Raw genomic sequence first — 26,469 nt, 5'->3', positions numbered from 1 at the left:
TTCATCCAGACCAGCAGAGCGGCTGTGCCACATGAGAAGGAGAAGGAAGAGGACATGAGATGATGTGTTCCAAAAGATCTTGCAAGCCTCTAGTGCTTCATATACCGAGCACGGGGCTTAGAGGATCACCCTCATGGATAGAGTGGACAGGGATAAAGCAAAGAGGAGAAAAACACAGGAAAAGGAGAGAGACGTGCAGCAGGAGATGCTAGTGCTTCTCAAGTGTCAAACAGGCTGGAGACTCTTGTTCATCTTCAGCTTCAACAGACCCATGCTCGCCTCCCTCTGCAGCCCATAGAGAGCTGCATTCTGGCACCTCTCCACACTCCTGTCCTCCCACATAGTGTCCAGGGATGACATGTTACCCCTACCACTCCTCCCTGTGACAGAGACAGTTAGTGTGTGTGTGAGAAATGGAAATAACTGTTCTTTCTTCAAAGGTTCTTTTCCCTGCATTTATAAAGTTTCATTCAGTTACAAATGTCTGTTTGCAGGGGTTTGGAATAAAAGTCTATTTATGGAAACTTAATTCATTTTTATTAGCTCACAACATGTGATGGCTAGGGCTGACATTCACAGATAATAGCAGTAGCTGCATTTCCAATGTTATGGTACTACACAGAGCACTCATTACAAGGTTCATATGGGGCTGCGCATGTGCAAAAAAAAAAAAAAAGCCAGGTAGAGCATGATACAGCAGCACACATCACTGTGGCTCTCTATTAAAATGGTCTTTCAAAGCCTCTCTGAGTCGCCTAGCTCCCTGTTGAGATCTTACAGCCCTGGTGTCTGACTGCTCAAAATCAGCAGCCAGCTGTTCCACCTCCATCCTGGTGGAAACTTCCCCCCTTTTGCTTCACAGATACTATGAAGCACGCAGCAGGCACCGATACCCAGTGGGATATTTTTTTTCACTGAGTAATCTCATGAGTAAATAGTGCCAATGTCGTCTCAAATGGCCAAAGGCACATTCAGCTGTCATGCTGCACCTGCTGAGTCTGTAATTCAAGCACTCCTTGCTGCTGTCAAGGTGGCTGGTGTATGGCTTTGTGAGCCACAGGGCTAAGGGCAGGCTGGGTCTTCCAGGATCACTATCATCATTTCAACATCCCCAGTGGTAACCCTCTGGTCTGGAAAGAGTTCCTGCTTGGAGCCTTCTGAACAGGCCTGTGTTAAAAATGTGTGTTCTACACCTTTCCTGACCATCTTACTGTACTGACATCAATGCATCCCTGGTGAGCAGCACTTGCAATACCGTAGAAAAATAGCCCTTTCTGTTTGGGCAAGGTGGTCTGGTGCCAAAATAGGGATATGTGTGCCATGTACCCCACCCTGTCCCAGGTTTGGAACCCTGTTGCTACAAAACCATCCACTGTCCTGCACATATCCCAGAGTCACAAATCCTCATAGCAAGATGCGATTAATGGCCCTGAAAACTTGCATCACAGCAACCCCCATGGTGGATTTCCCAACTCCAAATAGATTGCTACTGATCTGTCAGTAATCTCACATTGCCATCTTCCACAGTGATTGCCACTTGCTTCTCCACTGTCAGTGCAGCTCTCATTGTGGTTTCGCTGCACCGGAGGGCTGGGGCAAGCTCTGCACACACTTCCAGGAATGTGGCTTTGCCCATCTGAAAATTCTACAGCCACTATGCCTCATCCCATACCTGAATAACAATACAATCCCACCAGTCAGTGCTTGTTTCTTGGGCCCAGAACTGGTGCTTCCTCATCTGCAGCTGCCCTGTGAAGGCTAGCAACAATCTTCAGTTGTTTGTGTTCCACAACAAGCTAGCCTCCGTGAAATTGTGATGCTCCCCTCAGCTCCTCTGGTGGCTCTGCAAGTGCTGCAGGATCAGGCGCCTTATGCTCATAAAATGGTGCAGACCTGTGCAGGAACCATGCTTCTCACAGACATAGCGAATGTGTGGATTTGTGGGGCTTTTGAAAAGAGTCACAGACATCATAGGATGCAGATAAAATTATGGGATGAAGAAAACTTCTTGCGATGTTGAAACCGTGTTCCCAGTTGCCTCTGAGTGACTCATTTGCCCCCATGAGGCATTGCAAACCCTTCCCAAACCATCCTGCACTAGATGGTGGCAAGTTGTACAGTGGGATAGCTTCCCGCGGTGTCTGCTGTCTGCATCAGTACAAGTGCTGGTAGCGAGGACGCACACCACTGACACAAGGAGCATGGCATGGACGTGCAAAAGCAGTTTAATTACTGTGGCAGCTGTACATTGGTGTAACTTAGGCTCGACTTAATTTTGTAGTGTAGACTTGCCCTGAGGGGGACTGCAGGGAGAGGTGTCCTTCAGCAGGCTGGTGAAAAGCTTCCAAACCAACCAGCCCACCCAGCAAAGGGAGGAGCAGGTCAAAGAAGCTGGGGAAGACTACAGAGATAAAAGTAACAGCAAGGGATTGAGGAGGACTGGTTTCTGGCTGTCCCAAACAATGGCACTGAGCTGCAACCCAGTGGAACCCTAGCCGGGGACTTCCTAGAGAAGAAGCTCCTTAACGCAGGTGAACTAGGCCTGTTTAGCCCCTATTACAGGAGATCAAACTTTCCCTCCACCAGATGAAGCTTTGTGGTGGTTTCACACAGTGGCTAATCTTGTCTGTGTGTTTGGCCTCTATGGCTCGTTCCGCAGGCTTGTACATGGCATCTAATTGTGGTTTTGAGAAGTGTCTTTCCCTGCTTTGTACATCAAATGAAACCCCTCCCTGTTCACTGGGCTGGTGTTGACCTTACTGCTGCTCGCTGCTGCGGTGTACTAACTTCTTACTCTCCAGAAGTGGGAATCCCAATAGAGGGCATCTTTAGAAAAGGAGAAATTATTTAACTTTATTCTACTTCTCCTCTCTGGAGCATTCTCACCTCCGCTAAGGCTCTGGACCTTTTCTTCATTGAGGGGCTTTTGACTCATTTTTTTTCTCTCTTTTCCTTTCTCTGAGGCACATCTTAGATATTATGTTCTTGAACTGGCTGGGGCGGGCTCACTGTGGGAAGCGCAGGGAGGGCAGAGGATGCTGAACGCTCCAAGGAGAGACCCAGGAGGTGAAGACGTGAGCTTTTGGCTCTGAAAAAGTCTGCTCCAAGGGAGAGGAGGCTCCCTAAAGTCCTTCCTGGCTTTGTGGGGAGCAGTTCCAGAGCATCGCCTGGGGACTCCATGACAGACATTCAAGTGGTAGAGCTGCCACAGCTTCCCTGAAGAAAGATTGGAAAAAATAGGGATTGTTACCTTTAAAGAGGAGACATGAGAAAGGTCTGTAAAATAATGACAGGTCAAGAGAAGGCAGATCAGGAGCTCTTGTTTTCCCTGTCTCATGACAGAAGAACAAAGGGACATTTTAATGACATTAAAAGGTGGCAGATTCAAAACTGAGAAAAGGAAATACATTTTTACGCAGTTTGTAATTAACTATGGGACTTGCTGCCACAGGGTGTCACTAAGACCAAAAACTGACCATTTAAGAAGCGAGTGAACATTTACAGGGTTGAGAATGTCCAGAGTTAGAATAGTGATGGGTAACAAAAGTTGGAAGGCACATTAGACCTCCTGCCTCGGAGCTTAGACCAATTTCTAACTCTTAGGGATTAGAATGATGCTTTATCCTACATCTGCTCTTGTGGAGTTCTTGCTCCTTCCTCTGAAGTGTCTGGTTCTGGCCTCTGTCAGAAAAAGAATGCTGCACTGCGTGGACCATAGATTTGATAGAGCTGTACACTTCCCAGGATCCCTCTCCCTCTGACTTTTACACCTGTCATGTAGTTGATGGTAGTTTTTCCTTGTTTAGCAAAGACATGTATTTCACTCTCCATTTCTCCTCATAATTCCAGCTCCTCCAGCCCTTGATCATTTTTGTGACTCTCCTTTGACTTCAACTTCCAATCTCTCACGTAATGAGGAGCCCAGAAGTGATCTCATTTCAGCAGGGGTAGCACAGATTGGTGCATCCTTGCTGCCTAGCTTGCTCTGTACCAGTTTAAGGGTAATTCCCCAAGATACTAGTTTATGATTTTCTGTTATGTTTTGTCAGTGGTTTTTAGTCTTTTAGGGTTATTTCTGTCTTCACTCATAACCTGCCTTACTCCCTGGCGGAAGGTTTCTTTCTGCAGAAACCAAACACTCCACAACTCCTGCACCTATACAGCTGGGATCCCAAAGATATGTCCTTGTCTCCCTGTGTTTTTTGACTCCAAGCTGTTGGGGATAGTATGTCTCCATGGCGAGGGCTACATAGATTGCAGGGGATTCCTACAGTGAGGACAGGGGAGGGGTGGGTCCTGGTGGTGAGATGGACTGGCTGGGAGAAAAGGCATTTTAAATAGTAGCACGTGGGCAGCTGTGTGAGAACTGACCTATCCTGTCCCCTGGTCTGGCTCTGGTGAAGTACTGAGGGGGCAATGGGGCACCTGTCCCACTACCGTATTACAGATTGCTGAATAGCTACACAGAGTCCTCTGAATTGAAACACAGTTCCTCTGTAGTAGCTCACCGTGTTTCTCTGCTGTAAACATACTTGCTCACCCTTGTAGTTGAATCTTGGCTATGGTGGAGCATAGGCATGTGGTAATAAATTCCCAGGCAGGCAGAGCTCAAGGCAGCTTTTTGGCTCCAGAAGTTTGTAACTCTCTTTCTTATACTGTGAGAAGTGGAGGTGGGTCGCTTGTCTCTTGATCTGTGCTAGATTTCCACCAGTAATCTGGTACAGCCTGGAAGAGTGTGTAATGCTGTATGTAGACACTGTAACACTGACTTTCTGGCTCGCTCTCATTCCCAGTTTGCTTCTTCTAAATGGATTCCAGTGAATTTCCTGGATCTTTGGACCCACTTTCTCTGCCTGATAAGCCGCTGATTGGTGATCTCCCTGCTGACATGGAGTTTGGGGAAGATCTTCTGGGCTCCCAGACAGCTTCTACACAGCAAGTGTCAGGTCTTCAACCCCCTCTGATGGAATGGGATCAGACCAAGCAGGTCACAGCAGATGGGGACTTAGACCTTTTGGTGAAAGCAGACAGTTTGGCTGACCTAAGCAAATCAAACAATCTTGATCTAAATAAACCCAGTGTCTTGGACATTCTGGAGAAACCTGGTGTCTTAGATGACTTAGATGACGCCACTGACTTGATGGTTCTAGATAAACCAGGGGATTTGGAGGGTCTGTACAAGGCACATTCTTCCCAGGACAAGGCGGATGGGCATGGGGACTCCTCTGTGCTGGCTAGGGAAGACATTGTGCCAGAAGCTTGGAAAGAAGGGGAAGATAAACCAAAATATGACTCTGGGGACCTAAAAGATGATTGTGCTGCTGCCACTGCTGCGCATTGTGATGGCAACACCCTGGAGTCCCCCCTGCAGCCCATTCCTGTTGCAGGGGAGCTGAGCTGTGCGCCATCCACAGAGGAATTTACAACGCAGCTCTCAAGTTTGCCAGCGGTTTCACCACAGCCCAGTCTTAAGCAGGCAAAGAAAACAAGGTTGAAGGCACCAAGGAAAAGCTCCCCTATGCAAAAAGAGGTGGCGGCAGCAGAAGAGAGGCTAGAACAGAGCCCTGCCCTGCCCCCTGAGCACACTGACGAAGGCCAGGCTCAGGAGGAGGAGGAGGATGGTGGTAATACCCTCAGACAAGAGAGCAGCATGCCGAAAGCACAGGAGACCACACTGTCATCATCCCCAGGTAGATCTTCCAGTGCCGGGGCAAAGTTCTTGCATGACAAGTGGTGGGCAGCCTTTGCTCCAGTAAACTGGAAACTGATCAGCTCTCGACTTACCCTGGGGTCTCCTGCCAGAGTTCCCTCTAATTTTTCCCACCCATGTGCAGAATACATTTTATTATGTGCACCACTATGGAGGTGATGTGTGACACATGAACTTCATATTGGTGCAGATAACAAAATTTATGTGGTGGGGGTGATGCCAAAGGGTTCAGAGAGTGGGAGGGGGCTCAGGGATGCAGCAGAGAGTTGGGGTGCCAGGGGGTGCAGGCTCTGGCTGGGAGTGCGAGCTCTGAGGGGAGTCTGAAGGGTTTGGAGTGTGGGAGGGGGCTCAGGGTTGGGGCAGAGGGTTTTGTTGTGTGTAGGGGGTGAGGGCTGTGGCTGGGAGTGTGGGCTCTGGGGTGGAGCCGAGGATGAGGGGTTTGGGGTGCAGGAGGGTGATCCAGGGCTACAGCAAGGGGAGAGAATTCCCCCAGCTCACTCTCCCCACAGCAGCACCTGAGCTGGGGCTGCAGGATAAGCGCCCTTCCCCTTATCCCCGCAGGTCTGGGCCAGGGCTGGGTTCGGGCCTGGGGAGGGGTGCCCCGGCTGTACCTGGGGCTAGGCCACGCTGTGCCTGGGGCAGAGCCAGGCCACTCCGGCCACAGCTGGGTCCATAGTGCCCTGGCCACGGCAGGAGAGGCACGCCTCCCCTGGCTGGTCCCTAGCTGCGCAGGTCTCCGGGCAAGTTCCCTGAGTGCCTGCACTGCTCTAAATAGCTGCTGCATGGCTGCGCAGCTTACAGGGAACTTAGGTCTCTTCTTTGTGTGAACCAGAATTGCCTGCTAATTGGGTGGGCTGGGGAAGTAGCCCCAATAGGAGGGATTAATAGCTCTGGCAGTCAGGGCCCTGGGTGCAAATGAGCGCACTCATTGGCTGTCGTAGCTTGAAGTTTGGTCCTATTGGCTACTGGTCCCCCTGCCAAAGCGCTGGATTCAGCCCATGCTGGTGCAGTTGGTGATGTCTGCGGCTACCTTGGCACTAGGGGTGGAGCAGCATGGGAAGGGCATGTCTCCATTAGGCAGGGTTCATGCCCTGCTCTCCACACCAGGCTGAGGAAGGCCTGGGCCTACCCACACCCTTCCCAGGCTGAGTCTGTTCTGTGTTTACAGAGAAGATTCGGTCACCAGGTTGGCAGGCTGGCTCCGAAAGTGTAGAAGTGACAGCTGCAGCTGCCCAGTGTCTCTCTCCCACTCTGCATGCAGGCCTGCTACCCATGGCATGCTCCTGGGTGTGGATACCCCACCTTGTATGTGGTTCTTCCTCCATGTGGCTCTGTGGTATCAAGCCTTGCTGTGCATGCATAGGCAGGAGGAGAGGCAGGTCGTCTTCCCTGTGATTTCTAGCCCCTCCTGTTTATGAAGAGGGCGGCTATCTCTGAGCAGGAAGCTTTTCCCCTGTCTGGAGAGAATCAGGGTCTGGGATTCAGGTGTCATCTGTATTTCTGTTTCAGGAGAAGACCTGGCCGGGAAGGGAAGCGAACAGCCAACTGAAAAGGTGAGGAGAGTTCAGACAAGTGCCTCTATCTGCAACAGTACTTGAAGGCCACCCCTCTGAGTGAGCATGGGAAGGAGTGTGCATGTCTTCTGGGACAGACACCTTCTCTGTGCTGTGCAGGTGCCTTCAGTCTTAGCTCCCTGCCACCTCCCAGGCTACAGCCCCTTTCTCTTAAGCCGGCTCAGTCCCCCTGCCCTTCTAAACCCAGTCAGGATTTTGACTGGGATGCAGCAAAGCTTGAACCATCTGCAGTTAGTCTGAAAGAAAAGCCCTGAAGCTGGGCCCTGGGAGTGGCCAAGGCTCTCTGTCCATGGTCACCCCAGAAGATGGTTGGTCTGAATATTCTCTGGGTATATTCCAGGAGCAGAAGAGAAGCGAACGAGCCAGGAGATCAGAGGCAGCCAGGCCTGAAACTGTGAATTCCTCCGAGAGCAGTAAGTAACCTAGGCTGTCCACTCAGCCCATTTCTAAGGGAGGGGAGGGAGAGGAGGTGGGGGATGGTGTGAGGAGTCATCTAAGAGGCCCCTTCCCAGCCAGGAGCACAATCCGCTGGGCAACGCTGTCCCTTTCTCCCCATCCCACCTGGGGATCAGGAGGTGGGCTTCATAGTAGGGGCTTTCCTGGGGGAAAACATCCAGTGTCTTCCTCTGAGATGCAGAGTCCAAAAGTGCTTGTGGCATCTGCTGCTCCTTCCTCTAGGAGTGGGGAGGAGTTGTGCCCCTCGCACCCTGGCTGTGCCACCTGCTCCTTCTCTTGTGGGAAAGGGCTGGGGGGAGCTGCCTTGGTCTCTGTAATGCACAGTGGAACGTACAGAGACTTCTGCAGTCTGCTCTAAGTATTTGCACTTGAACTTGCTGCTTGGCCCCAAAGAATCGTGCCTTTCATATGGAGACAGCAGTGCCGAAGGCTCAGTGAGCCTGGGGGTTTCCTGCTTCATCCCCTGCCAGCACATTACAGCTTTCCAAGGTCCCTTACTCCTTCCTGCTGAGGAAATTCCAGGTTCTGCGCCCTGAAATGGACTCCAGAAAGCCCCGTCCCCAGTCTGGACATAGGGTTATGCTGCGGTCCCTAATGGGGAATCTGTCTCTCCCTTTCCCTGCTCACAGTCCCGGTCTCTGACGAGGACTCGGATGCTATGGTGGATGATCCCAATGACGAGGACTTTGTTCCCTTCCGTACCCGGCGCTCGACCCGCATGTCCTTGCGCACACAGATGGCTCAGCGGGCTGCCCGCTCCACCGTCACCAAGATGACTTGTGCCAACTGCCGGACCCCACTGCAGAAGGGCCAGACCGCCTACCAGCGCAAAGGGCTCCCTCAGCTCTTCTGCTCCAGTTCGTGTCTCACCACCTTCTCCAAGAAACCACCTGGCAAGAAGATCTGCACCTTCTGTAAAAAGTGTGTGCCCTCCCTGCCTTATCCGCCCTCTCGCCCCCCTCCCCCTGCCTTCCATCTGACTAGCCACCCTTGCCCCCATCTCACCCTGCCTTCCTCACCCACCTACTCATGTGCCCTGCTTTCACAGTATTGCTTACCCCTACCTACCTTTCCTCGTGCCCACCCTCACACTCTCCCCAACCCACTATCCTTCCTGCTGAATCCCTTGTCTACTCTCCTCCCCATGTCACCCCATCCTGCTCCCTTGCCCCCCTTCATACTCCTGGCCTCCCCCGCAATACCCTGTCATTCCCCACCACAGGACTCCACTCCCTCTAGCTGCACTTTCTGCTCCCCCTCACATCCCCCGTCCTAGAGCTCCTTGCATTACGGCCCACCCTCCCTCTTTGTCCTGGAGTGGGGGTGTCCCCTGTGCTAACCAGTCCCTTCCTGCCCTGCAGAGAGATCTGGAACACTAAGGATTCTGTTGTGGCCCAAATTGGCTCAGGTGGCTCTTTCCATGAGTTCTGCACCTCTGTGTGCCTCTCCCTCTACGAAGCACAGCAGCAGAGACCAGCTCCTCAGCCTGCAGAGGCCTCGGACACCAGCCGCTGCAGTGTCTGTCACAAGCCTGGGGAGGTAAGCAGAGCCCTGGTCTCTCCAGTGTTTGGCCCAAGAAGCTTTGAAGCCATCTGTTGGAGCTGGAGTTAATGCAACTGCCCACACCTTCCAGGTGCTTGTGAGCTGCCTAATCTAGTCACAGGGGCTTGGTTGAGCTTATCAGTATCTGGGATGACTTGGGGAACCTGCCAGGGACTCCTGTGGCCTCAGGCTGTGGCCTGTGTGCAGATCTGGGCTTGTTTTCAGATTCTTCCTTTTCCATTGTTTTCTACCCATAAGCCCCAGAGGCACAGCTTCTGCTCTCTTCTCCCCACGCTGCCCCTTGCAGCTCCCCGTGCCGCTCATTCCATTGTCCTGTTGAGATGGGAGCCAGCCTGCATAAGTTTCCTAGAGTAATGGCCCTTCCTGCCCAGAAACACAGGCCAGCTCGAGGGCCAGGCCCCTGCGGAATGGCAGGGGTGGGCCTGTGCATGCCTCTGAGGCAGTGCCTGGTGCTGGTGTGTGTACAGATCCAGCACGAGGTCAGCAATGGGAACGTGGTGCACCGGCTCTGCAGTGACGCCTGCTTCACCAAATTCCGAGCCACCAAGGGGCTGAAAACCAACTGCTGCGATAACTGTGGCCTCTACATCTACAACAAGGGGCTGCCGCTGGAGTACCTCTTCCACGAGGGCCAGCAAAAACGCTTCTGCAATTCCACCTGTCTCAATAGCTACAAGAAGGTGAGGGGTTCCTGGAGACAGGGAGGGGCTCTGGGGGCACCCATCTCCCTTTCCCAAGGCTTTTACCAGCCTTCCTCTGGCTCAGTGCAGGGCGCTTCCTCTGCAGTAGCAGCAGCGCCGAGCAGTCTCGCTCTCATCTCCAATGCTCAGGAAGCTTCTTAAGAAAAGAGATCCAAAGGCTCTCTTCAAAGCAGACCAGTGGAGGTGCACTGAGCTTACTCTTGCTGCTGGGGCTGCAGCTCCCCAGGTCTGGCCCTGTGGCCGGTGGGCTGGCTGGATAAGTCGGCCTGGCCCTGGGACCTGTGGGCTGGCGCTCCTGGTCACTTGCCTAGTGAGGCTGATTGTCAAAGGCGCAGAGCTCTCTTCTTATGGTGGAGCTGGTCAAAGGCACAGAGCTGGTTCTATCCTGCTGTGCTGTGCAGGATTCCGTGAACTAGACAATATCCCCACTGAGGGGCCTCTCTTGCATCCAGCCGTGGGTCCCTACAAATCAGCTGTGTGCCCCAGGGTAGCCAGAGATCTAGGTGGGTTCTCAGATGGTAGAGACGAGCATGACCTGCTCTCGGGCATTGCCAACAGCTGCCAGGGCTTGTGACCCAAGGGGGGAAACAGAGTGCAAGCTTGTCGTCCATGTTGTGTGTTCATGTTAGCCTGCTGTAGAACTGCCTTGTGGAGCTATTGAAGGGGATGGGAGGAGGGAGAGTGGGTAAGATCGGGTGAGGATGGGCTAGGACATGGGATGGAGGAAAACAGGGGCCTGAGCTCTCCAGTCACCCTCTGCTTTATGCTTGCAGAAGAATACCCGTGTGTACCCCTGCATGTGGTGCAAAACGCTGTGTAAGAACTTTGACATGCTGCCCAACATGGATCGAAGTGGCAAGATGGGCCTGTTCTGCTCCATCTGCTGCACCACCTCTCACAAAGTGAAGCAGTCGGGTCTGACCGGTAAGAGAACGTCAGCCCCAAAGGGCCCTGTGTCGCTGACCTCTGACCTGTCAGAGTGAGGCTTGGGGGGAGCCCGCAGAGAGAGAGGTGTCACACGTTTGGAGATCTCCAACATTGCCCTAGGTAAGCCCGGGTTGGTCACCAAGCTGGAGTGAGGCAGCGACCTCCCTGTCCCCTGAGGCAGCATTTCTGCCCTGGCAAAGCCCAGCATCCCCGTTCTCCTGCGATTGTTGCACCAGGATGTCTGAGTACCAGGCCTACTATAACAGACCTGGAGAGAATGGGATAGGAACGTGCAGCCCATTCTCTCCCTCCAATCCCACCTTCCACACTGCTGCCATCACTGTCTCTGTCTTGCTAGGTCCCGCTAGGCCCTGCAGCTTCTGCAGAAAGAGCCTGTCTGAGCCCTGCTATTACAACAAGACTGACCGGGTTGTGTACCAGTTCTGCAGCCCCAGCTGCTGGACCAAATTCCAGGTACTGAAACATGCTTCCTGTCAGGGAGGGGTCCCCCTCCCCTCTCCTCTCCCAGCAGAGGCTGCTGCTTCCTGGGACTCCAACAGGGTGGGCACACTGGAAAGTCCCAGCTGGGGCATAAGAGTAAATTACAACCAGCTACATCTTGCAGCCAGCCTAAGAGCAGAGGGTGGGACCAGCACTAGGGTTACTTACAAGCACAGTCCCTGCAACTCCTATGCCCCTGCTGAAACTTTCCAGTGTGCCTTCCCTGTAGGAGTCCCAGGAAGCAGCAGCCCCAGATAATGTGGACCAAGAGTCCTAAGAGAATTGGAGTTCTTTGGCCCACTGACATGCATTTTTAGTGGATCTTGGAATACTGAGGAAATTCCAGAAGACTTGGAAGAGAGCTAATGTCATGCAATGGTTCAAAAACGATAAGCAGGATGACCTGTATGGTCCAGTTAGCCTGCCATCAATCCCTGGCAAAGTAATGAAAAAGCAAATACAGGAATCAATCAATAAAGAATTAAAGGATGGGAATGTAAGTCATTGCTTTATGGAAAATAGGTCTTGTTGAACAAACATGGTTTGGCTGATGAAAGAGAACTGTGTAGATGTAATACAGTTAGACGTTAGTAAGGGGTTTGTCATAGTGACACGCAACGTGTTGATCAAAAAATTACCACTCTGTGATATCCGTCAAGCACATGTTAAATGGATTAAGAATGGTTAATGGACAGATCTCAAAAAATAACTGTCACTAGGGAATTACTGAATAAGGGAGTCTCCAGTGGGGTCCCACAGGGACTGGTCTCCTAGGCCCAGTGGTCGCTATTTTCATCAATGATCTGGAAGGAAATATAAATTTTTGCTGATACGCTTTGTGGATGACACAAAGCTTGGCAGTGGTAAATGATGTGAGGACAGGCAGGCATCCAGAGTTATCTGGTTTGATTGGTAAATTGGTCCCATTCAAACAACATGTGTTTTAATAAAGCCAAATGCAAGTTCATGCATCTAGGAGGAAAGAATGCCAACCACTGGGGAAGGGGACTGTGTCCGGAAAGTAGGGACTCTGAAGGGTTTAGGGTCATAGACAAGCAGCTGAGTAAGAGCTCCCAGGGCGATGCTCTGGCAAAGGGCTAATGTGACCCTTGGCTGTGTAAACGGACATAGTGAGTGGGGGAGCTGGGAGGGGACCTCACCTCTGAATGAGATGTTGGTGATGCTGATCTTGAACTGCATCCAGCTCTGGTGTCCACAGCTTAAAAAGTGTTGAAACATTGAAGAGGGTGCAGAACAGAGCCACAACAAGGATTTGAGGGCTGGAGAAAACGTGTGCTGGGGAGAGACTTAGAGGCCAATGTGTTTAGCTTGTCAGAAAGACACTTGAGAGGTGAGTTGATCACAGTGTCTGAACACCTTTGTGGGGAGAAAATACGGGGCACTCTGTGGCTCTTTAATTTAGGAGAGAAAGGCAGAGCAAGAACCAGTGTCTGGCAGCCAAAGCTAGAGAAATAAAGCACCAACGTTTCAGAGAGGGTGATTAGCCGTCAGCACAAACTCCCCAGGAAGTGGTGGATTCTCTGTCTCTTGAGGTCTGTACATGAGGGCTGGATGCCTTTCTGGAAGATCTGCTTTCAACATAACCCCATGTTCTAGGCTCAATACAAGGGGAACTGAGTGGAATGTAAGGGCCTGTCACCATCAGGAGGTCAGACTAGATGCTCTAATGGTCCCCTTCTGACCTTAAGCTCAGTGACCTTAGAATGTGCTGGCAGGCAGAGGTGGGTGGGGATACATTGGCCAATGAGTGTGGTGGGACTGGGCAGGAATGCTTCAGCTGGTGGGCACGGTGGGTACATCTGTCCCCCACATGCCCTTTCTCCTTTAACTTTCTCCCTTTCTCCCTGCAGCGCACCAGCCCCGAGGGGGGGATCCACCTAAACTGTCATTACTGTCACAATCTCTTCAGTGGGAAGCCAGAGATTCTGGACTGGCAGGTGAGAAGGGACAGCAGAGTCTTGGGCCCTGGGTACATGGGGCTGAGGCCCAAACCAAAGGGTTTGCGGCACCTCCTCAGGTTCCTTTCCCTGCTCTGAAGAGGGAGCAGGAGGGGCAGGAGTGGAGCCACCCTTGGACAGTGGCAGAGCCCAGGTCAGCCTGTTCTCGACCAGATTAGCTGGCAGCCTTAGCCCTATGGGGGTGGCTATGAAAGACATTCTCCTGGTGTTCAGGGTACAGGTTGGGCTGGGTGTGGGGTGATTCCCTCTTGCCCTAGTTCCTACACTGGGGACATTGTGACTCTGTCTGCGCAGCGCTATGATTCCGCTCCTGCTTTCCTAGCCAGCCTAGGTTTGTCCAGCCAGGCTGACCCAGGCAGCGGTCTCTTTGGCAGGATAAAGTGTACCAGTTCTGCTGTAAGGACTGCTGCGAGGACTTCAAGCGGCTGCGTGGGGTGGTGTCCCAGTGTGAGCACTGCAAGCAAGAGAAGCTGCTGCACGAGAAGATCCGCTTCTCTGGGGTGGAGAAGAACTTCTGCAGCGAAGGTATATGGAGGAAGCATGGGAGAGGAAGGTGCCTGCTGCCGACCCTGTGGCTTGGGGAAAGGAGAGACCTTGTAGTGGAATGGAGGGAGGTCTGTCATGCCATGGCAAAGGCCTTCCCTTGTAGTGCAGGGAGGCTGATTCAGGGGTGGAGTATTGGCAGCCAGCACCTGGGAAGAGGCGTTGCCATTCAGTGTCAGCTTGGGGAGGGCTGTCTCATTGCTTTTCTCTGTCTGAGGGTTGGGGGAGACAGCAGGTGGCAGCTCCGCACCTCCTGTCATCACACATCTGCACTCCTGCACCTGGGCTGGTCTGGCCTGACCTTGTCCTGGCTGGCAAGTTTCTGCACACAGGAGGCTGGAGGCGTTTGTTTGAAGTCAGGCTCTTCCTAGGAGCAAAGAGGTGAGAGATGGCAAATCCGCAGAGGTCCCATGTTGTTCCAGCCCCAGGGCCAGTGCAGGATTGTTCCCGACAATGTTGTGCTCTGTTGTGTCTCCACACACCTGGCTTCTGGTCTTGTTCAGGTCAGGGAGTCCCCCAGTGCATCCTGGGAAGGTTTCACTCCTATTGTTTCTCCGCAGGGTGTGTGCTTCTTTACAAACAGGATTTTACCAAGAACCTGGGTCTGTGCTGCATCACCTGCACCTACTGTTCCCAGACCTGCCAGCGGGCAGTCACCGAGCAGCTGGAGGGCAGCACTTGGGACTTCTGTAGTGAAGACTGCAAGAGCAAATACTTGCTATGGTACTTCAAGGTCAGTATCGGCATTGACAGCCTTGCACTGAATTGCGGTTGTGGGCACTGATACAGAGAACTGGATCCTACTGTGGGGAGCTGGCCCTGCTGGAGTCCCCAGCTGGCTCTGTTGTGGGGAGCTTCCGTTGCTGGAGTCCCCAGCTAGCAATGATGGGACACTGCTGTGGGGAAGCCCACAGCTGATCCTGCCAGAGCACTACTCTGAGGAGGTTTGTACTGTGGGAGTCCACCACTAGTGGTGGTGTGGAGAAGCTTGCACTGCTGTTGCTGACAGGGCACTTCTGTGGGGAAGTTCACAGCAAATTACCAAGTGTTCCTCTTTCTCTGCATGCAGAGTGCATGTGGTTAGTTACTTGGTTGTTTGTGTCTCCTACCACTTGGGGCTTTAGGCAGCTCGGTGCCATGCCTGCAAGCGTCAGGGGAAGCTGCTGGAAACCATCCACTGGCGGGGGCAAATCAAACACTTCTGCAACCAGCAGTGTCTGCTGAGGTTTTACAATCAACAGAACCAGCCCAACCTGGACACGCAGAAGGGGCCCGAGAGCCTGCTGAACAGTGAGTAGGGAGGAGGGAGGAAGCCCAGCAGATCTCAGCCTGAGAGAGACAGGGAGAACTGGAAGCTCCAGTGCTGGGACTGGACGAGACACTAGGGAACAATCCTGCACTGGCCCCTGGGGGGATGGACTGAGTGGGACCTACTGGGGCTTCTCCATCTCTGACATCTATGGTTCTATGACACACAGGGCCCAGATGGGAGGAGCCGGCGCCAGCATGCTGCCTGTAGCTCTCACTCTTAGCGAGGATGCTCAGGTTTTTAACGGGCGACTCCAGCCTCTTTCCTCAAGTTGCCAGCTGGGAGCTTGATTTAAAGGGTTAGGGGACAGCGTGGATTGACTTGATAATCCACCTCCAGCCCCACACCACCTCTGAGCTGTGACCTCCTCAGATCTCATAAACTAAGCAGGATTGGGCCAGGTCAGTGCTTGGATGGGAGACCTTCAAGGAACACCCAGGGTGCTGCAGGAAGTGGTGCTGGTGATGCTGTCGGTGGGGCTTTTCCCTCAGTCAGAACTGAACCAGTAATGGAGTAGGACAGTAGAGGGTGCTGTGCTGCTCTTTTAATGAGACATGACATGGAAGTGTCTCTGCTTGTCTGCAATCCCAGGCAGTTGTGAGTAGTGCTGGGGTTGCTAACCCCAGTGTCCTGGACAATCCTGTGCTGTGTTCCAGGAGTTCCAGTTGGAGGTTGAATTCTGTCTGCCTGTTGCCCCGTTTCCTGTAGTTAACTTGTGTAAATCAGTGGTAAGACATTGCAAAGTGCCTTGGGATGTCCCTGGATGGCAGGTGGCGATCGGTACCATGAGGGGACACAGCTAACCCCATCCTGGGCACACAGACATAGCCTTGCTCTGCTTGGCTGTTGTTGGGGTCAGGACCTCCCCCTTGTTACTCACTTGATTTGATTTAGGCTTGCAAGCTGCCAAGGACATGTGGTGCTTTTGTAACACTGGGAGCTCAAATGACTTGAACTTCAGATGGACCCAGCATCAACTTTTGCCAAACCCTGAGCCTGCTGCCACAAGCACTACACCCTTAGAAGAGCAAATATTCCTCACTAAGAAAATCCCTGGCTCACCTGCACCAAGGTGAGGGAATACATTCCAGAGACCAGGGCTCTGCCCCTAGTCTCCAGGCTCTGTTGCCAGGTGAAGGGGACAGGAATGGACCAGCACCATAAACCAGATGGATGGCAGGGCAGCTAACAGCAGAGCTGTTCCGTGTACTCCTGGTGAGAAACAGCGCTCAATAAGTGGCAGCCTTTTCTGTAGCCAGTGAAGCTCCTGATCGCTTTCTAGGGGTCACTTCACCAAAAGCATGTTGGAGCAGCAAAGGCCAGTAGCAAGGGCAAGGCCCTGCACATCGGAAGGGGGCAGGAGGGCCTGTGTGCTGGAATGACCCACCCTGGCGACCCCAGGGGCCCGGAACTTGTGGCTACCTGGATAAAGCACTGTTGGCCCCTCGTGGTATTGAGACATCTGGGAGCTGAGAATCCAGCCAGGCAAGATGTGTCATGCTCTCCTGACAGAGGACGAGTGCTACCCCTGCCATTTCCCAGTTCAGCAGTGTTGTCTCTGCCATGCTCTGATCTCACCTAGCCACAGGGGAAGCCGATAGCTGCACTGTCCATAGCTGGTAACGTGGACTCCTCCACAGCTGAAGGCACTGCAACTCCACCACCTCCTTCCTTGCCCTTGAGGTTGTGCATACTCTTGAGGGGCCTCTAACGCTGCCCTCTGGAGCACTCACACAAGAGCCGCCTGGGCAAGGAAGCCATTTGTGCCTCTGGGCCCTAGGGAAGGACCTGGTTCACACGTGTGGCCATTGCTTCTGCAGCGCAGGCTGCAAGGGTTCTGTAAGACTCCCCTTCTCCCCCTAAGCCCAGTAATCAGCCAGCCCATCTATCCATGTTGCTGATCTTCTTTATCCCCTTTGAAAGTGATGAATAGGTGGCTCATCTGAAATACGCCCAGTACTGCCCACCTTTGATGGCAGTGCCATTTGTATGTGAGCCCAAGAACAGGCATGGAGCCTCCTGAAGAGAGGCTGGGACTTTACAAGGATGTTTTCTCAGCACAGAGCAGTACATACATGGGAAGTGAAAGGCTTGAAGGATCTTACTGCTGTATGCCACCCCGATCCCCAAGATGAGCTGGGCAGGTGCTAGGTCTCAGGAAATGGATAGGTTAGAAGCCACCTGTGTGTAGTAACTAACTAGATTCCGATCGACAGCCCATGGAGTTCAGGTCTGCAGCAGGATTCCCCCGGAGATCCCAGGTTTGGAGGGTGATATGCCTGTCCCAGAACTGATGGGTTCGAGTGACCTGCCAGAGCACAGAGAGACAGCAGGAAAGAGCTCCTCTTGCAGGGATGTGTATTCTGTTTGGGCCCTGTACAGGTTCAGCTCCAGCAGCCCAAACCAGGAAAAGCATTTCCTATCAGCAGTGCTCTGGGTGGTTCAGGTGACAGCACAAAGGAGATGGCACCATCTCTCCAGAAGCAGCCGCAGGGTCTCATAGACTCATAGACTCGTAGGTCAGAAGGGACCAATATGATCATCTAGTCTGACCTCCTGCACAAAGCAGGCCACAGAACCCTACTCATCCACTTTTATAACAACCCCTAACCCATGACTGAGTTATTGAAGTCCTCAAAACTGTGGTTTGAAGACCTCAAGCTGCAGAGAATCCACCAGCAAGTGACCCATGCCCCACGCTGCAGAGGAAGGCGAAAAACCTCCAGGGCCCCTGCCAATCCGCCCTGGAGGAAAATTCCTTCCTGACCTCAAATATGGCGATTAGCTAAACCCTGAGCATGTGGGCAAGACTCACCAGCCAGCACCCAGGAAAGAATTCTCTGCAGTAACTCAGCTCCCATCCCATCCAACATCCCCTCACAGACCATTGAGCAGACTTATCAAAGAGATGAAGAACTCTGGAGGGCCACGAGTGGTAAGAAACCAGTGTCTGTGCCTGGGACAGACCTGGAGCCTTCCGTCCCAAGCACAGCCGCTGGCTGCTCATTCTTCAGGCTCTTGTGCCTCGTGGCTTTCCGGAGCTCTGCATCCCTTTGACCCTGTGGCTGCTTCTGGAAAGATAGTGCCACTGGAACTGCTTAGCGAATTGTAGGTTGCCACTGCCCTTCTTTAGACTAAGTTTCTGTGTGTGAGCACCAGAGCCTCGGGCTGGTTTTGGGGAGACCTGTGTCCCAGAGCTGTGGACAGTCTCTCACTGGGAAGGACTGGCTCTCCAGCAGGCCCTACTGCACTCCATCCCTCTTGGGCTGGCCAGACATTCCTATGCAGAATGGCAATCTTCCCAAATGGGGGCTTTGAGGGGTCTGACCTGATGGCAGGAAGAACCCAAGAACCAGGCAGGGTGCCTCAGAGGAGCACCTGACCCAGAAGATGGGGGATTGGTCACTTAGCTTGTGGGGCTCTGTGAGGGACTTTCTAGGCTCCCATCCCCTCATGCAGAGAGTCCTTTCTTCTTGGCCAGGCGGGGTGCTGCTCTAGGCCTCTGACTGCTCCTCTGCAGAGATGCCTGTCACCCAGCCTAGCTCATGCCCCCCAGCTCTGGCCTTCCCCACTGAGAGCCATGCTCTCTTGGAGACAGGCACGTTATGGGCTCCATTCTTTCTGGGCTGGCTGCCTGTCTGCCGAGAGGTGGGAGGTCCCCCACGAGATCTGTAGGTTCTGCAGCTGGAGACCCTTTCCAGCCCTGCAGCAGTATTCTCGGGGAAGGACTTCCTGCAGCCCCCCAGCTGGAATCATCAAGTGGGCTGTGCTCGGATTTCCCCATCAGCTGTCTGTTTTTCCTACAGAGACAGAAGATCTGTGTGGGTCAGGCACTCAAGAAGGGCTGATCCCATGACCCCTTCTGTTGCCTGACAGGGCTGGCCCATGGGCAGCTTGCTCTGCTCAGGGAGGAGTGCACTGTGGGGGACAGGTGCCTCTGTGACTCCTTCTCCTTAGCATGTTGAGGCTCTGCTGAAGCCTGCACGGAGAGCTGAGCATGCCATTGTTGCTCCATCTTCGTTAGTACTGTGTACGGCCGTCCCTGCCCACCGGTGCTCACAATCTGATGCCTGCTGCGTAATTCTGGACACGCTGGCAGATGTGGGTGAAGGAGCTAACAACAAACTACTCCTGAGAGAGACCTGGGGAGACCATTCATCTCTATGCTTAGTAGCTGGTTGGCTGGTTTCCTGACCTGGTCTGCTATTACCTCTGCCAGACAGAATCCCTGAGTCAGGTCATCTGTCTCCAGAGTGCTCTTGGCTATGCCATCCTCGCTCCTGGGGGGCACAGCGGAGCAGATTTTGGCAGTATTGTTAATCATTTGACCTTCTCTGCCACCTTCCTCCTGCGGATCCCAAAGCACTTTGCAAAGGAGATACCCTGGTTTACAGTGGGGAGACTGAGGCACAGGGAGGGGAAGTGGTTCAGCTAAGGCTATGCAGCAGGTCAGTGGTGAAGCGGGGAATAAAAATCTGGAATCCGCTGCCTACCTGCCATGATGGGGATGAGTAGGTGCAGGCCAGTGCTGACAGCTGTGATGGAGTGCTGGGGAAAGCAAGATAACAGTGGAGACGATGATGTGATTTTTAAGGTCCAGTATCTTGTGACCTCATTGGGCTAGAAACATTGGCAAGTATGGTCCAGGACTGGCCCTGATCTAGTGAGAAGAGAGCATGTCAGTCCCTGCTCTTCTGGCCAGTGGCTGCTGCCATGTCCAGGCCCACCAGTGGGACCCGCCAGCCTGAGAGCGCAGGCGAGCAAGAATGCAGCACGTGCTCATGGTTCTTCTCTTTCCCTTGCAGGTCAGACTCCCGAGCCCAAACCTCCTGGCTCTTCCCCACAGAAAGCAGAGACTAATATGGTGAGGCCTGAGGGGGAACACATTGGGAGAGGCCCTTGGGCTGCCCTTGCCCCAAAGGGGGACTTCTTGAGTTGGTAACAAATTCTAGGACCTGGCCAGTGTTTCCAGGGTGACACGGGCCCCATCTGAGGCTGGGGCAGCATCTCTGTGCATGGGCAGAGGACCCTGAGGTGTGCTGCAGGGACCCAGCCTGTGGGGAGGGCAGTACGGTTGCGTGGGCAAGTGGCAGTGGCTGACTGGCCCTAGGAGAGCAGATAAACGCCATGGGAGGGCACATCAGTGCAGAGCTAGGAGTGGTTCCCAGCGCTGTCTGACGCATGCCCTCACCCTGTTTTCTCCCCAGCTTGTGGCTGTTCATTTCACTTGTGAAAGCCTGGGACCCTGAAAAGACCAAATTCCTTCCCTGCTCCTTAGGGTGGGACTGATGGGTGTATGATCCCTGCTAATTGGGGCTCATCGGTCACCGACTCTGAGCTCGCCGCTCCTTTGGCCAGGTCTGCACCCAGGCCCGGCTCCCTGTCATGGGGTGTGTCCGTAGGTACAAGCACCTGCTGAGTGTTTGAGTTGAGAACAGTGAATGATGCTCGGGTGGGTACCTGGGGGTCTGCAGGTACTGCCTGAGATGGTGGCAGCTGGAGGTACCACCAGCAGCAGCTTGAGGGAGAAGGGCCCTGGCCATGTGGGTTGTTGGAGGAGGGGGTGTTTGCCAGCACAGGACACAGACTTGTCCCTTTCTGGATTTCGACAGGTGTCTGCAAAGGCCTCCTCAGCCCAGATGTCCCCAGCCCCCCCACCGCCACCAGTTCCCGCCACGCCTCGGAAGAACAAGGCTGCTATGTGCAAGCCATTGATGCAGAACCGGGGCGTGTCCTGCAAGATAGAAGTGAAGTCCAAGGGATGTCAGACAGGTAAGAGCATGTGCTGTGTCTTCCTGGGACTGCAGGGGCTATTGGGACAAGTTCCTGACTGAGTGTGTGTGAACTCACTGAACGCCCAGCACCAAATGGAGAGGGGAGTGGGAGTGGTTATAACTTCTGTGCTGAAAGCCTGGAAGAGGAGGGAAGCGAACTCACCAGTAGGTGCCAGCCAAAGAGAAGTGGTCTGCCCCTGCTGAGAGCAGAGCAAGTTGGCCCAGTCTTCATTCTAGCTTACTCTGAATAGCACCTGTGCCACTTGTCCCTGCAACCTCCCCACCCCTTCCTTTGGAAAGCCAGGAAATTCTGCACCTCTTGCTTGCTAACTGGCCACCTCCCCAGCAATCCCCACTGCTTAGCCCCTGCTGGTGCTGCATCCATCCCAACAGTAGGCATGAGGGGACTGTGCCTTCTCCCTAGGGCCAAGTGGGATTTTCAACTCTGACGGATACTTGCATGTCACTCCAGAGAGCCGGTCTCATTTGGGGGCGGGGTGGGCAAGCTAACTCCATGCAGGCTCTGGGCAGCAGCAGCATCCGAGCCAGCCTGCCAACAGGACCCACACAGACTGCCGAAGAGGTCTGTGCTTGTGGCATTCCCTTCTTGGAGGAGTCCGCAATCTAAATGCCATTAGCACTGTAAGATGTGTCCTGGCCATCGGCTCTCTAGGAGAGGAGGGTTTGCAGCAATACCCCATCACACAGGATTTGCCTGTGAGTTCAGGGAGCTCATGTCTGGATGTGCATGCAGGACCCGGTAGCGCTGCAGTGTGTGTCAGCATATGGAGGAGAGTCAGAGACTTACAGCCAGCAGGGGGTGCTGTAAGGAATAGAACCAAGGTGGGGTGCAAGAGAGAGACTGGTCCCCATCCCAGCCAGCAGAAGGCGCTGACATGCCCTTTGTTCTGTGCCAGAGGCAGACTGGAAGCCACAGGTGATTGTGTTGCCGATCCCCGTCCCGATCTTTGTGCCTGTGCCTATGCATATGTACTGCCAGAAAGTACCCGTGCCTTTCTCCATGCCTGTCCCGGTAAGCAACACACCCATTTGCTCATGCTCCCTTTCCCCTGAATTTCCTCTTCTGCACGGGCCTCTCTGAGCCCCGCTTCCTTCCTCCCTCCTGACTTTGGGTGCACTTGGCAGAGCCAGAGTTTGCTGTTGGGTGCAGACCCCAAAGTGGAGGCTGTGTTTCGCTCTGATCTCTGCCTGTTGTCCTGCTGACTGATAGGTGCCTGTGCCAATGTTCCTGCCCACCACACTGGAGAGCACAGATAAGATAGTGGAGACCATTGAGGAGCTGAAGGTGAAGATCCCTTCCAACCCCCTGGAGGCTGACATCCTGGCCATGGCCGAGATGATCGCAGAAGCTGAGGAACTGGACAAGGCATCCTCAGACCTGTGTGGTAGGTTTCACCGCCATTCCCTGTACTGGAGCCCCTCTCAGGAGCTGGCCTGGGCTCAGCTGCTACAAAAGCCAGCCCTTCTGTCCGTGCTCCAACTTCTGCACAGCCTGGGGGGTGGGGGTTGCTAACTGTAGGGAGCACCACCACTAAGATGGATGCCACTGAGAAGGCACCTGAAGAGCTGTGTTTCTGGCAGAGAACTGTGCCTGCAGCCCTGTCTGGAGGGGATGGGAGTACTACACATGTGCCTCAACCACCCTGGGTTCACTTCCAAATGATTTATTTTAAAATGGAGCTCCTGGCAGGAGTGCAAGTCCCTGTCCCTCGTGGGCTGTGGGTGTGCAGCACTGCACACAGAGTAAGCATTTCCCAAGCAGTCACCTGAGAGGTTTCTTGAGTCCTACTTTGCAGCCTCTGACTTGGTCTCCTGGAGAGGCCATAGGGCCACTCCAAGCACTGGAGAAGGCTCTGCAGCGTGGCTTTAGGGAGGTCAGCTGCACTTCAACACAGAGCCTCAGCCTAAGAGTGTGTTTAATTCTGCAAGTGTCATTTAACCATTATGTCTGTTTCCAGTTGGAGGGGGTGGGGGAGGCTAATTTGGAGCGTGAGTATCCTGAGCTGCTCTTGTGTCCGCAGATCTGGTGAGTAACCAGAGCGCGGAGGGTCTCCTGGAGGACTGTGACCTGTTTGGGCCAGCGAGAGATGATGTGTTAGCCATGGCTGTCAAGATGGCAAATGTCTTGGATGAGCCTGGCCAGGACCTGGAGGCCGACTTCCCCAAAAGTAAGAGCAGGCTGAATGTGGCACAGGGATGCATTCAGACTGTCCTGGGGACCCTGCTGCTCAGACAGCATTTACAGAGAAACTGTTCCTTGTCAAAGAACAAATGGCCAGCTGGGCACACAGGGCCAGTGGCAGCTGGAGGCAGAAGGGGCTGATATGTTTGGGGGGTGAAGCTGGTCCCTCCAATATGAGTATGAGGAGAGACCAAGAGGGCAGGGAACATGCTGAAGTGTCTCTGCACAATTGCAGGGAAGCCAGTGAGGCTCAGCAGTGACCCTGGGCCCTGACAAGTCAGGGTCACTGGTGCAGTCTGTAAAGGGCAGAGCGTGGGAGAGACACACTGCATGGCATAAGGAGTAATGCCAGGGAGGTGCAGATGAGGTTAGCAGCAAAACCTGCAGAAAGGTGAGGCCAGGAACGAAGTGGGGTGGAACTGTGCCACATCCCTTGAAGATTCCTGCCTCAGCTGTAGTGTGTCTCAAAGTGAGCTTGGCTGCTCTGGGTTGTGGCAGTGTCCCCTAAATAGGGCTTGGCTGAAGGCTAGTGCCAAGTGACCGCTGAGCTGGACGAGGCGTCCGTCAGGGAATGGGTTAGGTCTGTCCTTTGCTCCAGGGATCTGGCTGAATAAACAGCAGAGTGATCCAATGTGCTGAGGCCAGAAGGATGGGCAGGAAATAGAGCAGACAACTCCACAAGGGGTTCTAACCCAGCTCCCAGGTGCCCAGAGGGACAGGAAAGCCTTGGAAGCAGTAACTCCTCTGCAAAGCCGCAGGGTGCAGGATGGACGGCTAGAGCCTGCCTCTTGGCATGTCCCATTGCAAACCAGCAGCCAGGCAGCTGTGATGATGCTCCCCACTCCCCTCCCCCAGTGCGCAGGGCATCTTCCCTCAGTCAGGAAGAACGCAGCATGGCAGCCAAGGTGGCCCCTTCTGGGGTGACCTGGGACTGTGACCTACTGGACAGAGCAGCAGAGACGGGGGCTGTTCTCAGGCATCTGCTCGCTCCTGGCTTATTGGCTCGTAGGTGTGGGTCAGAGATCCCTGGAGTACTTAGCAGGCCCCTCACTGTCAAGGAGTGAGAGACTCCAAAGAGCCAAGTGCCATGGGACTGAGGGAGCATGCCTACAAGCCCTATGTACAGCAGGGCATGGCCTGGCCGCAGCATTGGAAGAGGGAGACCATTTGGGACCATGGCACAGCAGGGGCTCGAGAGGTGCCTTTGGGGAACCCCCCTCAAGAGGGTAGTTTGCTGAATATTTTCAGAGGCCCAGATGTTATCATGCACTATGGCAGGGGTCGGCAACCTTTCAGAAGTGGTGTGCCGTGTCTTCATTTATTCACTCTAATTTAAGGTTTCGCGTGCCAGTAATACATTTTAATATTTTTAAAAGATCTCTTTCTATAGGTCTATAATATATAACTAAACTATTGTTGTATGTAAAGTAAATAAGGTTTTTAAAATGTTTAAGAAACTTCATTTAAAATTACATTAAAATGCAGAGCTCCCCAGACCAGTGGCCAGGACCCTGGGCAGTGTGAGTGCCACTGAAAATCAGCTTGTGTGCCACCTTTGGCACACGTGCCATAGATTGCCTACCCCTGCACTATTGCTTGGTGCTGTCAGTGCTGCTGCCTGCCATTGACTGGGGCTAGGAGATCTCCCTGGGGGGATCCCTGGGTAATGCCCACATTAGCCCGGCTGGCTCTGTCCCTTTGGGGGGATGGCGTGGCTGGCGAAATCCCATACCCCTGAACCCTCCTGTGCTGCCTTGTTTCCCGTCAGACCCTCTGGACATTAACCCCAGTGTGGATTTCCTCTTTGACTGTGGCCTGGTGGGGCCAGATGATGTATCCACAGATCCAGACCTCCCTCGCACCATCCGGAAGGTGAGCGCTGCATGTGCATATGCAGGGCTGCAGTGGCCCAGGGCAGCTGGTGAACATTGCCTGCTGAACCCTGTGGGGTTCTGGTCTCAGTTCGGGCTGTGGGGGGGACAGGTGGTGGGCTGTGCAAGGGTGCTTTGTCACTGAGTGGACTGCAGCCTGGATGCCAGGTTCTCTCCTTGGATGCAACTTAGATGGAGCAACTATAAGATGGGTGCAGAACTGGTTAGAAAAGAATTCCCAGAGAGTAGTTATTAGTGGTTCGCAAAAATGCTCAAAGGGCATAACGAGTGGGGTCCCGCAGGGATCAGTTCTGGGTCTGGTTCTGTTCAATATCTTCATCAGTGATTTAGATAACAGTATAGTGAGTACACTTATAAAGTTTGCGGATGATACCAAGCTGGGAGGGATTGCAAGTGCTTTGGAGGACAGGATTAACATTCAAAACGATCTGGACAAACTGGAGAAATGGTCTAAAGTAAATAGGATGAAATTCAATAAGGACAAATGCAAAGTGCTCCACGTAGGAAGGAACAGTCAGTTGCACACATAAAAAATGAGAAATGACTGCCTAGGAAGGAGCACTGCAGAAAGGGGTCTGAGGGTCATGTGGATCACAAGCTAAATATGAGTCAGCAGTGTAACGTTGTTGCAAAAAAAGCAAACATTCTGGGATGTGTTAGCAGGAGTGTTGTAAACAAGACAGGAGAAATAATCCTTCCACTCTACTCTGCGCTGATTAGGCCTCAACTGGAGTATTGTGTCCTGCTCTGGGTGCCACATTTCAGGAAAGATGTGGACAAATTGGAGAAAGTCCAGAGTAGAGCAACAGAAAAGATTAAATGCCTAGAAAACATGACCTATGAGGGAAGATTGAAAAAACGGAGCTTATTTAGTCTGGAAAAGAGAAGACTGAGAGGGTAACAGTTTTCAATACATAAAAGGTTGTTACAAGGAGAAGGGAGGTAAATTGTTCGTAACCTCTGAGGATAGCACAAGAAGCAATGGGCTTAAATTGCAGCAAGGGAGGTTTAGGTTGGACATTAGGAAAAACTTGCTAACTGTCAGGGTGGTTAAGCACTGGAATAAATTGCCTAGGGAAGTTGTGGAATCTCCATCATTGGAAATTTTTAAGAGCAGGTTAGACAAACACCTGTCAGGGATGTTCTGGATAATACTTAGTCCTGCCATGAGTGCAGGGGACTGGACTAGATGACCTCTCGAGGTCCCTTCCAGTCCTTTGATTCTATGATTCTGTGTCCAGCTAGGAGCCCTCGTGATGTAGATTTTCCTTCTGAAGGAGCCAGGCTACTCGGCTCTAATTGTAGAGGGACCCTGAGTTCAATTGAACATAATAGTC

The 26,469-nt window shown here is 53.1% G+C and overlaps 1 protein-coding gene across 5 annotated transcripts in view; it reads left to right on the top strand.

Annotated features, from left to right (window-relative positions):
* The window catches only part of ZMYM3 (zinc finger MYM-type containing 3), a 50,821-nt gene that overhangs the window by 10,279 nt on the left and 14,073 nt on the right, over nt 1–26,469 (top strand). For 3 of the 5 annotated variants that reach the window (XM_032794888.2, XM_032794890.2, XM_075068929.1), the window contains exons 2-19: nt 4,794–5,690; nt 7,220–7,263; nt 7,625–7,697; nt 8,370–8,661; nt 9,102–9,279; nt 9,771–9,983; nt 10,778–10,928; nt 11,290–11,405; nt 13,304–13,390; nt 13,786–13,936; nt 14,515–14,687; nt 15,079–15,244; nt 20,069–20,127; nt 20,876–21,035; nt 21,955–22,070; nt 22,269–22,443; nt 23,080–23,226; nt 25,009–25,112. In XM_032794888.2, the coding sequence (XP_032650779.1) occupies nt 4,808–5,690; nt 7,220–7,263; nt 7,625–7,697; nt 8,370–8,661; nt 9,102–9,279; nt 9,771–9,983; nt 10,778–10,928; nt 11,290–11,405; nt 13,304–13,390; nt 13,786–13,936; nt 14,515–14,687; nt 15,079–15,244; nt 20,069–20,127; nt 20,876–21,035; nt 21,955–22,070; nt 22,269–22,443; nt 23,080–23,226; nt 25,009–25,112 (3,288 nt within the window). In that variant the 5' untranslated portion in view covers nt 4,794–4,807. The remainder of the gene's footprint in view (nt 1–4,793; nt 5,691–7,219; nt 7,264–7,624; nt 7,698–8,369; nt 8,662–9,101; nt 9,280–9,770; nt 9,984–10,777; nt 10,929–11,289; nt 11,406–13,303; nt 13,391–13,785; nt 13,937–14,514; nt 14,688–15,078; nt 15,245–20,068; nt 20,128–20,875; nt 21,036–21,954; nt 22,071–22,268; nt 22,444–23,079; nt 23,227–25,008; nt 25,113–26,469) is intronic. The other 2 variants (XM_075068926.1, XM_075068928.1) reach the window with 2 other exon arrangements.

Source organism: Chelonoidis abingdonii, chromosome 8 (genome assembly GCF_003597395.2).
Source record: "Chelonoidis abingdonii isolate Lonesome George chromosome 8, CheloAbing_2.0, whole genome shotgun sequence".
Lineage (NCBI taxonomy): Eukaryota > Metazoa > Chordata > Testudines > Testudinidae > Chelonoidis > Chelonoidis abingdonii.
Note: the sequence above shows the minus strand (reverse complement) of the source record. Positions and strands in the feature narration are given on the sequence as shown.